Consider the following 13,956-nt stretch of genomic DNA (forward strand, 5'->3'; position numbering starts at 1 on the left):
TATGGGCTCAGGGAGATTATTCCAGGCATGGGGTGAGGCAAGGCAGAAAAGGTGGAGCCTGGAGTTGGCGGTGGTGGAGAAGTGTACTGAAAGGAGGGATTTGTCTTGAGAGCGGAGGTTACTGGTAGGAACGTAAGGGGAGATGAGGGTAGAGAGGTAAGGAGGGGCTGCAGATCGAGTGCATTTGTAGGTTAATAGGAGAAGCTTGAACTGTATGCGGTACCTGATCGGAAGCCAGTGAAGTGACTTGAGGAGAGGGGTGATATGAGTGTAGCGGTCCAGGCAGAAGATAAGACGTGCAGCAGAGTTCTGAACGGACTGAAGGGGGGGACAGATGGCAAAGTGGGAGGCCAGTGAGGAGTAGGTTGCAGTAGTCAAGGCGAGAGGTAATGAGAGAGTGGATGAGAGTTCGGGTGGTGTGCTCAGAGAGGAAAGGGCGAATTTTGCTAATGTTATAAAGGAAGAAGCGACAGGTCTTGGCTACCTGCTGGATATGCGCAGAGAAGGAGAGGGAGGAGTCAAAGATTACTCCGAGGTTGCGGGCAGATGAGCCGGGAACGATGAGGGTGTTATCAACTGAGATAGAGAGTGGAGGGAGAGGAGAAGTGGGTTTGGGAGGATAGACAATAAACTCGGTCTTGGCCATGTTCAGTTTCAAGTGGCGGTTGGACATCTAGGCAGCAATGTCGGATAAGCAGGCCGATACTTTGGCCTGGGTTTCCGCAGTGATGTTTGGTGTGGAGAGATAACGCTGGGTGTCATCGGCATAAAGATGATATTGGAAACCATGAGATGAGATCAGGGGGCCCTATCATTAGTAACCGTTATCTTTGTGCTTGCCAAACATTCCACCTAATCAGCTGACTTTCTTTATAAAGAAAAAAAAAAAAAAAAAAAAAAATATATATATATATATATATATATAGTAAAGCATATATAGCTTGGAATAAAACAAGAGCAATTCTTGAATGGTTACAGTTACTGGACCAAAGATTTCACGGTTCACAGTCTATTCAAGGTGTGCTAACATCCAGCTACTGTATGAATCTGAAACTCTCTTATTGCTTACATATTCTATAAAAAGATAAGTCAGATTATAAAGTATATTAACCCTGTTCAGTGGCTCAGTGGCAGTGCTATGTCCTGCTATGCAGTTTGATTCCTAGATCAAATCCTTCACACTCTAAGCTGGTTGGGGCTAGAGATCCTGCAGAAGCAGTGTTCATCGTACATGTTGGAGAGTGGGGTGGGCGTATAGAAAAAGGGTCATTCGTATTGTTAAAGATGACACCTAGTAACTGAATGTTATCTCAATAGAATTAAGGATATTTTTATACGATATAGTTGTTAAATTATAGAGCACATTTTTGGTATCCAAAAACTGTACTGTTGCATGTTTTATGCTTTGCAAGTTTATTTGTATTATACAACAGTATTTAATGTTCAAGATTGAAGAACGTCAGTTCTGAAGCCAGTTTACTTTTATAGCCTGATAGTTCCTCTTTCTCTTCTAGGTCAGTTGGAAGAAGGGCTGGGTTCTGGTGCGATGTAGTTTCATTCTGGGGATTTTCCCCTCTACTTTAGAACTACTGTCTCATTGTTCCTGGTCTAGTTATTGCAGCAATAGTCCTGCAGATGGGAGCCTTCTGGAACATTTTTGCCAAAATCCAGTTTTTCACACGACAAGCATGAAGAGTGATCAGGGGGGAAGAAGTGAATTATTTGAGTAAAAATATATTTTTCAAACTATGGGGGTCTTTTACTAATCCACGGTAGCATTTTCAACTCGCGGTAGAAATCAGTTGGTGGTAAACGCCAAGACGCCCATAGGAATATAATAGGTATCTCGGAATTTGCCACCAGTTGATTTCTACCGTGAGCTAAAAATGCTACCATTGCTTAGTAAAGGCCACCCTACGTTACTCAAGAACAATTAAACCTTTTTTCTTTCCAAAATATTTTAGTAGGATAGTGCAGGCAACTATAGTGTCCCAATTAGACTACTGCAATGTTCTATATGTTGGCTTGAATTCAAGATTTGTCAGTAGGCCGCAACTTTTACAGAACTCAGCAGCAAAAATTATTTATGGTAATTCACGATTCGATCATGTCACACCTTTGCTTAGACAACTAAATTGGTTTATCATTAAGTGCTCAGGTAGAATTTAAAATAGCTTTTTAAAAATCTTGCAGGGAAATTGTTCTCTTTTCCTTATTCAGTTAATAGTTTATTCAATTCCTTAGAAGAACTCTCACTTTCACTCTATAGACAGCTGGGCTTTCCTTCAGTTAAAAACAACATTTGCTATATAAAGAAAGTTTTTGATAGCTTATTCACATACCAGGCTGGTAAACTCTGGAATTCATTACCTGAACAAATATGCACCCTTACAGATTATTTAATATTTCATAAGGCATTGAAGACATTTCTATGGAAAGCATTCGAAAGATTGAATCGTGTAGAGATTTTCTAAGTGTGATAACTATGTTTTCATCTGGCTGTAACCTGCTTAGAATCTTCTTTGATAAAAGCAGGATATAAGTACGTGGAATGGAATGGAAAAATAGTATTACAGGTCTTACAGTCAAATAGAGACAGTTTATACAGGTCCTTGTGCATGCAGTGCTGTCAGAGATAAAACAAGGGAAAACAAAAAGCAGGCATGCACTTGCTGCTATCTGAGTCATATGGATATCGTGACCAAGCTACGAGATCATTACTTGAGAAATCCATCATAACCGGATCACTGTACCCCTACAACCAGACTGAAACTCCTCCAGAGGTGAGAGAGAAAAGGCATGCTCATGACCACAAGGCAACATTCAATACTCAACATACTCTGTAAGCATTTCAACTTATTCTTCTTTCCTGGAACAAAGCAAGTGAGAAAAACAGAAGCTTTATAACATTTCAAGGCTAAGTCCTCAGGGCCTAAAGGTCTCCTGCATTCACTCTATAATTCTCTGTGTAGTTTGATGCTTTAACACCTGGTGAGAACATTCTGCTAAAAAAAAACTTCTTGCCATTTTATTAAAATATGGGTATAAATGATCATGTGTTAATGTTTCATTTTGTGCTGTTACCTAAGTTACAGCCACATGCTAGCTACCTGCTAAGTCTTCTTTCTATATACAAGTCAGAGGACAGGGTTTAAGGATTTTGTCTTTGTTTATTTGTTCCACTGTAGGACATGTAAGTTTAGTGCAATGTATGCACTTTTGAAGTACAAAATTACTGTTGCACAATTTGAGATAATATTCTAATGTGGAAAGAAAATGTTGCAGTTATCAGAATGAAACTGAAAACAGCAGGTCACTTCAGTGGTTCTTCCTGTATTTTATTTTTCACTTCATTTCAATTTAATTATTTTAAAAAATTAGGGGTCCTTTTACTAAGCTGTGGTTAAAAGTGACCTTAGCACACAGTTACATGGGTTTTTCCCACACACTAAGGCCATTTTTACCACAGCCAGAAAATGGCTGATTTTCTAATTTTTCTATTAATAGCCACTCACTAATGTTTCAATTAGCATGTGGCCACTAACAAGAATTAATGCAGGAGCACATACTGACATCTATTTTGAAGGTGATAAGAGCTCATGTGATAATCCTGTGCTAATCAGTTAGTGCACAGTAATGCGGACAATCGAGTAGTGCATACCGATTTGGAACTTACCACTGGACACCTGAGCACATCCCGCTAAGTCATTTTAAGTTGCAGTAAGCATGCACTAGTGCTTACCACAGCTTAGTAAAAGGATCCCTTAACTTTTTATTAAACCTTTAAGACTGCTGCACAGTTACTTTTTAAACAAGGCCATTGAGTAGGTTTTTATGATTTTTAAGCTTTTTCTTTTCACCCCCATAGACACAGAATGACAAAAAAGCTATAGCAAATCCATTGCAGGGACTTTTCATGTTAAATCTTTTTCCACTTTTTTCTAAAAAAAATGCTTAGATTTTTTTTTTCTCTATGGAATTGCCTGAACAATTAAATTTTATTGTACAATTTTGTTCAAACAAAACAGCACAGGAACATCCTACATTTAAAAAAAACCCCACTGGGTTCCTTTTACTAAGGTGCACTAATGGATTTAGCGCACGCTAGCAATTAGCATGTGCTAAATGCCAAGAAGCCCATTTTATACCTATGAACTTCTTAGCATTTAGCATGTTCTTATCGTTAGACCACCTTAGGAAAAGGATCCCATTGTCGCCAGTTTTAGTAAATGAAGACTACTGTACTTGTTTTTAACACTTGCAGCCTGCCAGCTGAACACCCCATATATACAAAAATAAAAGTACACAATAAACATAGCAAAAATAGTAGATGACAGCAGATAAATACCTGTACAGTCCATCCAGGGTCCCCAACAAGATAAACCTATTACATATGGTATGATGTGATACATCATATGTATACCTGATCTTGATTTGTCCTTGCCATTTTTAGGGCATAGAATGTAGAAGTCTGCCCTCTAGCCATGTTCTAAAATTTCTGAAGTTGTTGTCAAAGTCCCTAAAAAGCTCCACTCCAGCCCATCCAAATCTTTTCAGCCTCAATCAGAGCACAGAACATAGAATTCTGCCCGGCACTGGATTTCCTACCGAACCTCCGCTAAGCTTCTTTGGATTCCTTTGTGTTTGTCCCATGCATTTTTGAATTCCGTTACCGTTTGCGTCTCTATCACCTCCCGCGGGAGGGCATTCCAGGTATCTACCACCCTCTCAGTAAAAAAAACACAAATCCATTAAATAAGCTTCATCCAATCCTTAAATCCTAAGGGTCCCTTTTACAAAAGGGCAGTAGCGTTACCATGTGTATAGCGCGCAAGAAAACAACAGTACCGCCAAGTGCACCCAGGCGCCCTGTGACACTTCTGTTTTTGGCGTGCACCTTTTCCTGTGCTAGAAAAAAATGTTTAGCGCTGGGGCGGGGGAGTAGGCATTCCCGGTCATAATCTGGCAGCATATGTCCACCATTGTGCGCTGCCCAATTACCACGGGAGTAGCGAGTGAGCCCTGACTGCCTTCTAAATAGGTGGCATTAAAGGCTCAGGCAGTAAATGGCTGTGTGTCAACTGCAAAATTAGCACACGGCCATTAAGGACCTCAATTTAAAAATAGGGTTTTTCCCACCACGGTAAAGAGTAGCCTCAGTGCATGGTAATCCCACGTGTCCACACTACTGCAGGCCACATTTTACCGTGGCTTGGTAAAAGGGCCTCTAAATATGCTAACTCTGCCACGGCGTGACAATATTTAGTTTCTATATCATACAAACAATAAGGTTTTTTTTAACCAATAACAATGAAAAAATATACTGTAAGTTCTGTGTGTGGACATCACAAATTATAAAACAGCACCAACGCAGCAAGGAATAAAAAAGTTGCACTCAATATCCTTACCTCCATTAGCCAATAAGTTCTCTTGAACTTTGTCTTTGGAGTCTTCCATAACTTCTCCTATATACTGAGCAATTTTCTTTATTACGCTTAGATACAAAAGGAGAAACATTGTTTAGTGGCCAGAAGTAAATTTAAAAACTAATCAAAAGAAGGTGCTATAAAAAGATAACTTCATGAGCATAGATACTTATTACAAACATGGTGCCCTTACAATTTTAGGGGGTCTTTTACTAAAGCTTAGCTTGAGTCATCTGCAGCAGGGCCCATAGGAATAAAATGGGCCCTGCTACAGATAACTCGAGATAAGCTTTAGTAAAAGACACCCTTAATGTCATTTCTTTGCAATTTTGTATGTTTACTAAGATGCAATCACCAATTCTTATTGTATTGTACTATTCAATTTCCAGTAGATAATCAGAATATCACTGCAGTTATATTTGCTGGGTTTTTCTTTAACCCACTTGAGTTCCTTTTCCATATATGTGTGTGTGTTCATTATGTTCTGTATGGAATCATACTGGAGGTACAGTAACATGATAAACATGTTGGAAAGCAGAGGACAGCACTACTTAATATACTAACATGCCCTCACAGCTCCTTCTTTTATAGCCAAAAATATGCATACTTTTCCATTGCGTGGAGGAGTAGCCTAACGGTCTCAGCAGTGGACTGAGACTAAGAGAAGCCAATATTCAAATCCCACATTTCTTTTCTTGTGACCTTGGGCTAGTTGCTTAACCCTCCACTGTATCAAGCGATACACTCAGGGCTCTATTTACTAAGCTAGGTTAATTGATTCAGTGCAAGCCCCACTATTCTCAATACACTCTATTTACTAACACAGTTTAAACAGAGCCCTTAGATTGCAAGTCCTCTGGGAAAGGGAAATAATTATTATACTTGTATATAACCAATTCTTGAGACCACTCTCTTCTAATTTCTCTGTAGGGTTAAGGTCTCCAAAGGGTTTGTTTTGCACATATCAAGACAAGAATGAACCTCATATTCAAACCAGGGAATGCTATTTACTTATTTATTAGGATTTATTTACCACCTTTTTGAAGGATCAACCCAAGGAAATGAACAGCAAGAAAATCTGGATAGCGAGAGGGTCACCTGCAGGGACAGTATCTGTCTGTGCAGCTGATAGTGAAGAAGATGAAGCAAAAGAGTAGAGTAGAAGCTAGAAGATCACTACACTGGAAAGGCCCTATGGCAATATCATCAACCCATGACTTGCTAGAAGACATGTAGCCTATGGTATGTGGACTCAAGGTCGTGGACACAGAGACATCCCCAAGAGGCATGCTTTGGTGCCTGGGGTCCTGGACTAATAGGCAAGAAGAAGATCAAAGCTAAAACTGAGTACTGGCTCTGCTTCAGTGACTTTAGGTCCTATGGACCATTCAATCAATAGCTTCAAGCCAAGAAGCAGGTCAATCCAGTGTTACACTCCAGAACTCCGGAGCATCTTTGACCCCTGAGAATTGTACTCCTCTCCTGCCACAGTTTGGTGCCACTGCCTTACAAAGTAGTTTGTCCAACAGGGATATGTTGGCTCCAACTGTTTCTACTCGATGTAGCCCTACTCTTGTGATTTTACCAGATCAATTCTCCTTCTGTTGGTAATGTGGAGAGGATGAAAGGTTAGATACTTTTGAGGTCTCTGTTATCTTACTACTACTACTACTACTATTTAGCATTTCTATAGCGCTACAAGGCATACGCAGCACTGCACAAACATAGAAGAAAGACAGTCCCTGCTCAAAGAGCTTACAATCTAATAGACAAAAAATAAATAAAGTAAGCAAATCAAATCAATTAATGTGAACGGGAAGGAAGAGAGGAGGGTAGGTGGAGGCGAGTGGTTACAAGTGGTTACGAGTCAAAAGCAATGTTAAAGAGGTGGGCTTTCAGTCTAGATTTAAAGGTGGCCAAGGATGGGGCAAGACGTAGGGGCTCAGGAACTTTATTCCAGGCGTAGGGTGCAGCAAGACAGAAGGCGCGAAGTCTGGAGTTGGCAGTAGTGGAGAAGGGAACAGATAAAAAGGATTTATCCATGGAGCGGAGTGCACGGGAAGGGGTGTAGGGATGGACGAATGTGGAGAGATACTGGGGAGCAGCAGAGTGAGTACATTTATAGGTTAGTAGAAGAAGTTTGAACAGGATGCGAAAACGGATAGGGAGCCAGTGAAGGGTCTTGAGGAGAGGGGTAGTATGAGTAAAGCGACCCTGGCGGAAGATGAGACGGGCAGCAGAGTTTTGAACCGACTGGAGAGGGGAGAGGTAACTAAGTGGGAGGCCAGCAAGAAGCAGATTGCAGTAGTCTAAACGAGAGGTGACAAGGGTGTGGATGAGGGTTTTGGTACAGTGCTAGGAAAGAAAGGGGCGGATTTTACGGATGTTGTAAAGAAAGAAACGACAGGTCTTGGCAATCTGCTGGATATGAGCAGAGAAGGAGAGAGAAGAGTCAAAGATGACCCCAAGGTTTCGAGCTGAGGAGACAGGGAGAATGAGAGAGCCATCAACAGAAATAGAAAACGGGGGGAGCGAGGAGGTGGGTTTGGGGGGGAAAATGAGAAGCTCGGTTTTGGTCATATTTAATTTCAGGTGGCGTTGAGACATCCAGACAGCAATGTCAGACAAGCACGCTGAAACTTTGGTTTGGATGCAAGGTGAGATATCAGGGGTAGATTTGGGGGGAGTCAGCATAGAGATGGTAGGAAAAGCCATGGAATGAGATTAATGAACCAAGGGAAGAAGTGTAGATAGAAAAGAGGAGGGGACCAAGAACAGAACCCTGAGGTACGCCGACAGGCAGAGGGATAGAAGTAGAAGAGGATCCACCAGAGTGAACACTAAAGGTGCGGAGGGAGAGGTAGGAAGAGAACCAGGAAAGGACAGAGCCCTGGAATCCAAGTGAGGACAGGGTATCGAGAAGTATGCTGTGGTCGACAGTGTCAAAAGCAGAGGAAAGATCAAGAAGAATGAGGATGGAATATTGACCTCTGGATTTAGCCAGTAATAGGTCATTGGAGACTTTAGTAAGCGCAGTTTCGGTTGAGTGGAGAGGGCGAAAACCAGATTGTAGTGGGTCAAGAATAGCATGTGAGGAAAGAAAATCAAGGCAGCGGTGGTGAACAGCACGCTCAAGTAATTTGGAGAGAAAAGGAAGGAGGGAGATGGGTCGGTAATTAGAGGGATAAGTAGGGTCAAGTGAAGGCTTCTTAAGGAGAGTTGTGACCACAGCATGTTTAAAGGCAGCAGGGACAGTCGCAGTGGAAAGTGAGAGGTTGAGAATGTGACAGATAAAAGAAATAAGAGCAGGAGAGATGGCATTAAGAAGGTGGGTGGGAATGGGATCAGAGGAACAGATGGTACATTTTGAGGAAGAAAGGAGAAGTGTAGTTTCCTCAATAGTAACTTCAGGAAAGGAGGAAAGGGAATGAGGGGAAGGAGAGAGAGGGGAACGGACTAGTGGAGGGAGAGGTGGTGAGGTAGAGAAAGCAAGGTTTATCTTTTGAACCTTGTTGTGAAAGAATTCAGCAAGGGTCTGAGGAGATAATGAAGGGGGGGTTGGGGGAGGGGGCACCTTGAGGAGAGAGTTCAATGTGGTGAAAAGAAGTCAAGGATTAGAGCCAAGAGAGTTGGTCAGTTGGATATAATAATCCTGTTTGGCACGTAAAAGAGCAGATTGGAAGGAGGTCAGCATGAACTTAAAGTGAAAGAAATCAGCAAGGGCCCGAGATTTCCGCCAGAGGCGTTCGGCGGAGTGGGTACAGGAACGTAGGTAGCGGATATTAGAAGTCAGCCAAGGTTGGGGTTTTGTACGCCTTACAGGGCGGGTCATCAAAGGTGCAAGAGTGTCTAAGGCAGAGGACAGAGTATTGTTGTAAGAAGAAACAGCCTCATTGACAGACGTGGATGGTGCCACAGTAGAGAGGAGGTTTGAAACATGGGAGGATAGAGATGAAGGGTCAATATCGTGAAGATTCCTAGATAAATTACCGTATTTTTCGGACTATAAGACGCACTTTTTCCCCCCAAAATTTGGGAGGAAAATGGGGGGTGCGTCTTATAGTCCGAAGGTAGCGAGTTTTGGATCGCCTTCCCCTACTTACGCGATGCCATGTTCCCTGGTGGTCTAGTGACGTCGGGGCAGGAAAGAGCCCCTTCTTTCCTGCCCATCGCGCTGCTCTCCGTGCTCCTGACTGCTTCCTGACGGTCTCGGCGATATTCAAAATGGCCACCGAGATTCTCGGCGGCCATTTTGAATCTCGCCGAGACCGTCAGGAAGCAGTCAGGAGCACGGAGAGCAGCGCGATGGGCAGGAAAGAGGGGGCTCTTTCCTGCCCCGACGTCACTAGACCACCAGGGAACATGGCATCGCGTAAGTAGGGGACGGCGATCCAAAACTCGGACAAGATGCACCGGAGCACCTAGGTTTTAGAGGAGGGAAAAAGGAAAAAGTTTTTTTTCCTATTTCCCTCCTCTAAAACCTAGGTGCGTCTTATAGTCCGAAAAATACGGTAGATAAGATAGGACGGGACTGGGAGGGAGGAGATTTAAGTGTGAAAGTTATAAGATGGTGATCAGAGGAGGGAAGATCAGAGGCAAGGAAACTAGAAGATGAACAGTTGGAGGAGAAGATGAGATCAAGACAGTGACCATTTTGATGAGTGGGGGAGGTGGAGCATAGTTGGAGATTAAAGGAGGACGTTAAAGCGAGTAACTTGGAAATATAAGAGTTGGAAGGATCATTAACAGGAATATTAAAGTCACCAAGGATGAGAGAGGGGGAGGAAGGATCATGGAAGAAGGCAAGCCAGGCGTCAAAGTCACTGAGAAAGGATGAAAGGGACTTATGAGGGGGACGATAAATGACCGCTATTCGAAGAGGCAGAGGAGAGAAAAGGCGGATAGAGTGGACTTCAAAGGAGGAAAAACAGTGAGAATGAGGTAGAAGAAGGGATTGAAATCTGGAGGAGGGAGAGAGAAGTAGTCCAACACCGCCCCCACGGCAAGCAGGGCGAGGAGTATGTGAAAATAGATAACCGCCATGGCACAGGGCTGCGACTGAAGCAGAGTCATCAGGGCAGAGCCAGGTTTCTGTTATGGCGAGCAGATGGAGGTGACATGAGATAAAGAGGTCCTGGATATAGGGGAGTTTGTTACAGATAGAGCGGGCATTCCATAGGGCGCAAGAGAAGGGCAGAGAAGAGGAGGGGAGTAGAGGAATAGAGATGAGGTTAGAGAGGTCACGGTGAGATCTGTAGAGTTTGGATAATAGTTGGTGAGGAGGGCCAGGATTGGGATTGATGTCACCAGCTGAGAGTAAGAGAAGGAGTAAAAGAGAGCGGAGGAGAGTAGGAGAGGTGTGGCCACGAAGGCGTCGAAGGCGAGAGGTATTTAGGTGGAATGGGGAAGGCAAAATGGAGGGAAGAAAGAGACGGAGATTAAAAGCCAAGAGGGAGGAAGAGGGTAGGAGAGAAGGTGAGGTGATGAAGTCAATGGATGGGAAGTGAGTTCCTGTAGCGGAGAGAGGTAGGGGGTGAGGGAAAAGATTAGGAAGGGACAGAGCTAGGAAGAGAATGTGAATAGGGGCCATAAACGATTAAGGTACTTTAGCAACTGGAAAAAGATTAGATACAAAGAGAAAAATGCCCCACGCGCCGTTAAGCAGAGGCCCTGAGTGGATCGGAGTGGACCTGGGTGTCACCCCGGAGAAGTCTGTAAGGATATGCAGATGAGCTGCAAGTCCTCCACAGCACCTGAAAGGCAGCCAAGTGGTAGAGCTGGGCACCTCTCAGCTGAGGAAAGGCTTACCAGTTGGAAATCAGTAACATATACAGAAGCTTATCTTCAAAATTTTGGGACTCAAATGGTGATGTTCTCTGTGGAGTCTGTTGCCAAGTTTAAAGATGACAATAATAGGATCAGATTACCAATCCCGAAGTTCAAATGGGGTCTTTAACAAGTATTGTTAATATTACAGAGAGTCTGCAGATATATTGTCAGTTGGAATTAGCCAAAAATAGCTATAGAACTAGAAATTTACATTTTTTTTAAATTTTCCTAAAACTAGATTACTCTCCTCTACTGAATTATTTAAGAAATATTTCACTGGAGTATTACATTTACCTTCAGTTCAAGATACACATCTTTCTATGGTGTATTATGTATCTGTGAGACCCTGCTGTAACTGTTGCTACTGTTCAAGATTTGCCTGTATAAACTGCCGACATTGCTGTTGCTGCTGGCCCTCCACCAAGGCCCGAAGTAACTTCTCGATGCTTTTTACTGAAAGCGGCTTGAACCGCACCATACAGCAAAAACCAAAATAAAAGCCTGCCTGTCCGGCTGTACCTATACATCCCTCCTAACTTGGGCATGGCTAACCCCTATTGCCCAGTGTCCCAGCGTAGTGCTGTTAATACGCCCAGTGCCCTGAAGGTCACGGTTCTGGCTTCCTTGGGCAGGATAAGCTCAGGATCTCATCACTGCCACCATATGTGGGACCGTGGGCGAGGGTTATAGGGTGGCTTTATCAATAACACAGTTGGACAAGATTGTAAACATGAAATAAGTGCTTTTATCAACTGAAATCTGAGGTCTATTCCGTCATAGGCCTAGAACAAAAGAAAAGTCTCATCTTCAGAGGGGGAAAAGAGTTTGCATAGGACTGTGGCCTACAGAGCCCAGAACACAGTCTATGGCCTGGGACAGCCACGCCCTAAACACAGTTTGTAGGTTCTCTTTCTTTCTTTCTTTCTTTGTATTTCCAGGTCTGGCTGAAGCCAGACTTAGAACAAGGCTCACAATTCTTCAAATGAAATACTGGCTTACCTCAGCCAGATCACAGCAGCTTGAAATGGTCAGTAAAAGGTGTATGCTAGGGCTTCAGTTCTTCCTTCCCTGAGCATCTTTACCCTCAGCCTGGCCCTGTCTTTTAAACTTCCCAGGTATTGACTCCGCCCCTCCAGGTTCACTTCCTCCCAGGGTGGGATCAGTGCTCTTAAAGTGGCCCAGGTTAGTTAGAGAGAGACTTTTCTTAAGGGTGAGGGCAGTGTTCTATAAAACCCATCAAAGTATCCTTTTCAAAGATTCAGAGTACACATCTGAGGGTAGCCTTGGCGATGCAGTAAATTACATAGAAACAAAGATGAAAGCAGATAAAGACCATTTGGCTTATCCAGTCTGCCCATCCATGCCATCTACTCTCCCTTTTACTCCCTTAGAGATCCTATGTACTTCTCCCAAGGTTTCTTGAATTCACATACAGTTTTCATTTTTACCATCTCCACTGGGAGGCCATTCCACGAATTTACCACCCTTTCCTTAAAGAAATATTACTTCAGATTACTTTTCTCTCCTTTCATCTTCAACCTATGCCTCATTTCAGAGCTTCCATCCAATTGACACTCACCTAATATGCATTTATGCCATGTAGGTATTTAAATATCTCCAGTCTTCCACTTTCTTCCAAAGTATGAATATTGAGATCCTTAAGTCTGTCCCCATATGTTTTATGATGAAGACCACTGATCATTTTGTAGCCACCCTCTGGACCAACTCCATCCTTTTTTATACCTTTTTGAAGGTGTGGTATTCAGACTTGTATAAAATAATTTAAATGAAGTCTCACCAGAGTCCTATACAGGAGCATCACCACCTCCTTTTTCCTATTGGCCATTCCTCTCCCTATGCATCCAAGCATCTTCTAGTTTTTGCTGTCAACTTTTCTACCTGTTTGACCACCTTAAGATCATCACATATTATCACACCCAAGTCCCGTTCCTCTTTTATCATCAAAACTTCCTCATCTCCTAACTGTACTGTTCTCTCTGATTTTTGCAGCCCAAAGATATGACCCTGCATTTTTTAGCATTAAATCTTAACTGCCAAATTCCGGACCAGTCTTCAAGCTTTGCTGGGTCCTTCTTCATGTTATCCACCTATCAGGGGTAACTACCCTATTGCAGATTTTGATATAATCCACAAAGAGGCAAAATTTATCACACAGCCTTTCAGCAATATCGCTTACAAAAATGTTAAAAAGACTGGCCCAAGAACCAAACCTTGTGGCACACATCACTGGTAACATCCTTTTCCTCAGAATGAGCTCCTTTTACCACTACCCTCTGTCTCCTTCCACTCAACCAATTCCTAACCCAGTCAGACACTTTAGGGCCCATACCAAGTTCTGTTAGCTTAGACTTATTGAAGTTTTTAGAATTTTCTTCTGATAGTATTAATACTAGAGTCACCCTGATAGTTACCTTTGTCTCTGATAAGATTAGAGTCCTGAAGGCTTATTTTGTCAATGTGAATGAGAATTTTTGTAGACAAAGATCTTATCTTTTCCCCAATGTATTCAGGGTTACTTAGGTGCATAGTAGAGACTTTCTACAACTTATGTCTAAAGTATTGGCCCTGGGAGCAACAAAGTTTCCTTGTAAGTGTTTGGTTGTGTATCAGGAGACAAGACATATCTTTTTGGAACCTTTGCATTTGGAAACTGCTCTTCATGGTAGACCTGAGTAATTGC

At 42.7% G+C, this 13,956-nt stretch overlaps 1 protein-coding gene across 2 annotated transcripts in view; it reads right to left on the reverse strand.

The window, feature by feature from the left end:
- The window catches only part of ATP6V1C2 (ATPase H+ transporting V1 subunit C2), a 120,843-nt gene that overhangs the window by 79,866 nt on the left and 27,021 nt on the right, over window positions 1–13,956 (reverse strand). For both annotated transcript variants that reach the window (XM_030198864.1, XM_030198865.1), the window contains one exon: window positions 5,409–5,494. In XM_030198864.1, the coding sequence (XP_030054724.1) occupies window positions 5,409–5,494 (86 nt within the window). The remainder of the gene's footprint in view (window positions 1–5,408; window positions 5,495–13,956) is intronic.

The sequence above is a fragment of the Microcaecilia unicolor genome, chromosome 3, assembly GCF_901765095.1.
Source record: "Microcaecilia unicolor chromosome 3, aMicUni1.1, whole genome shotgun sequence".
NCBI classification, from domain to species: Eukaryota; Metazoa; Chordata; class Amphibia; order Gymnophiona; family Siphonopidae; genus Microcaecilia; species Microcaecilia unicolor.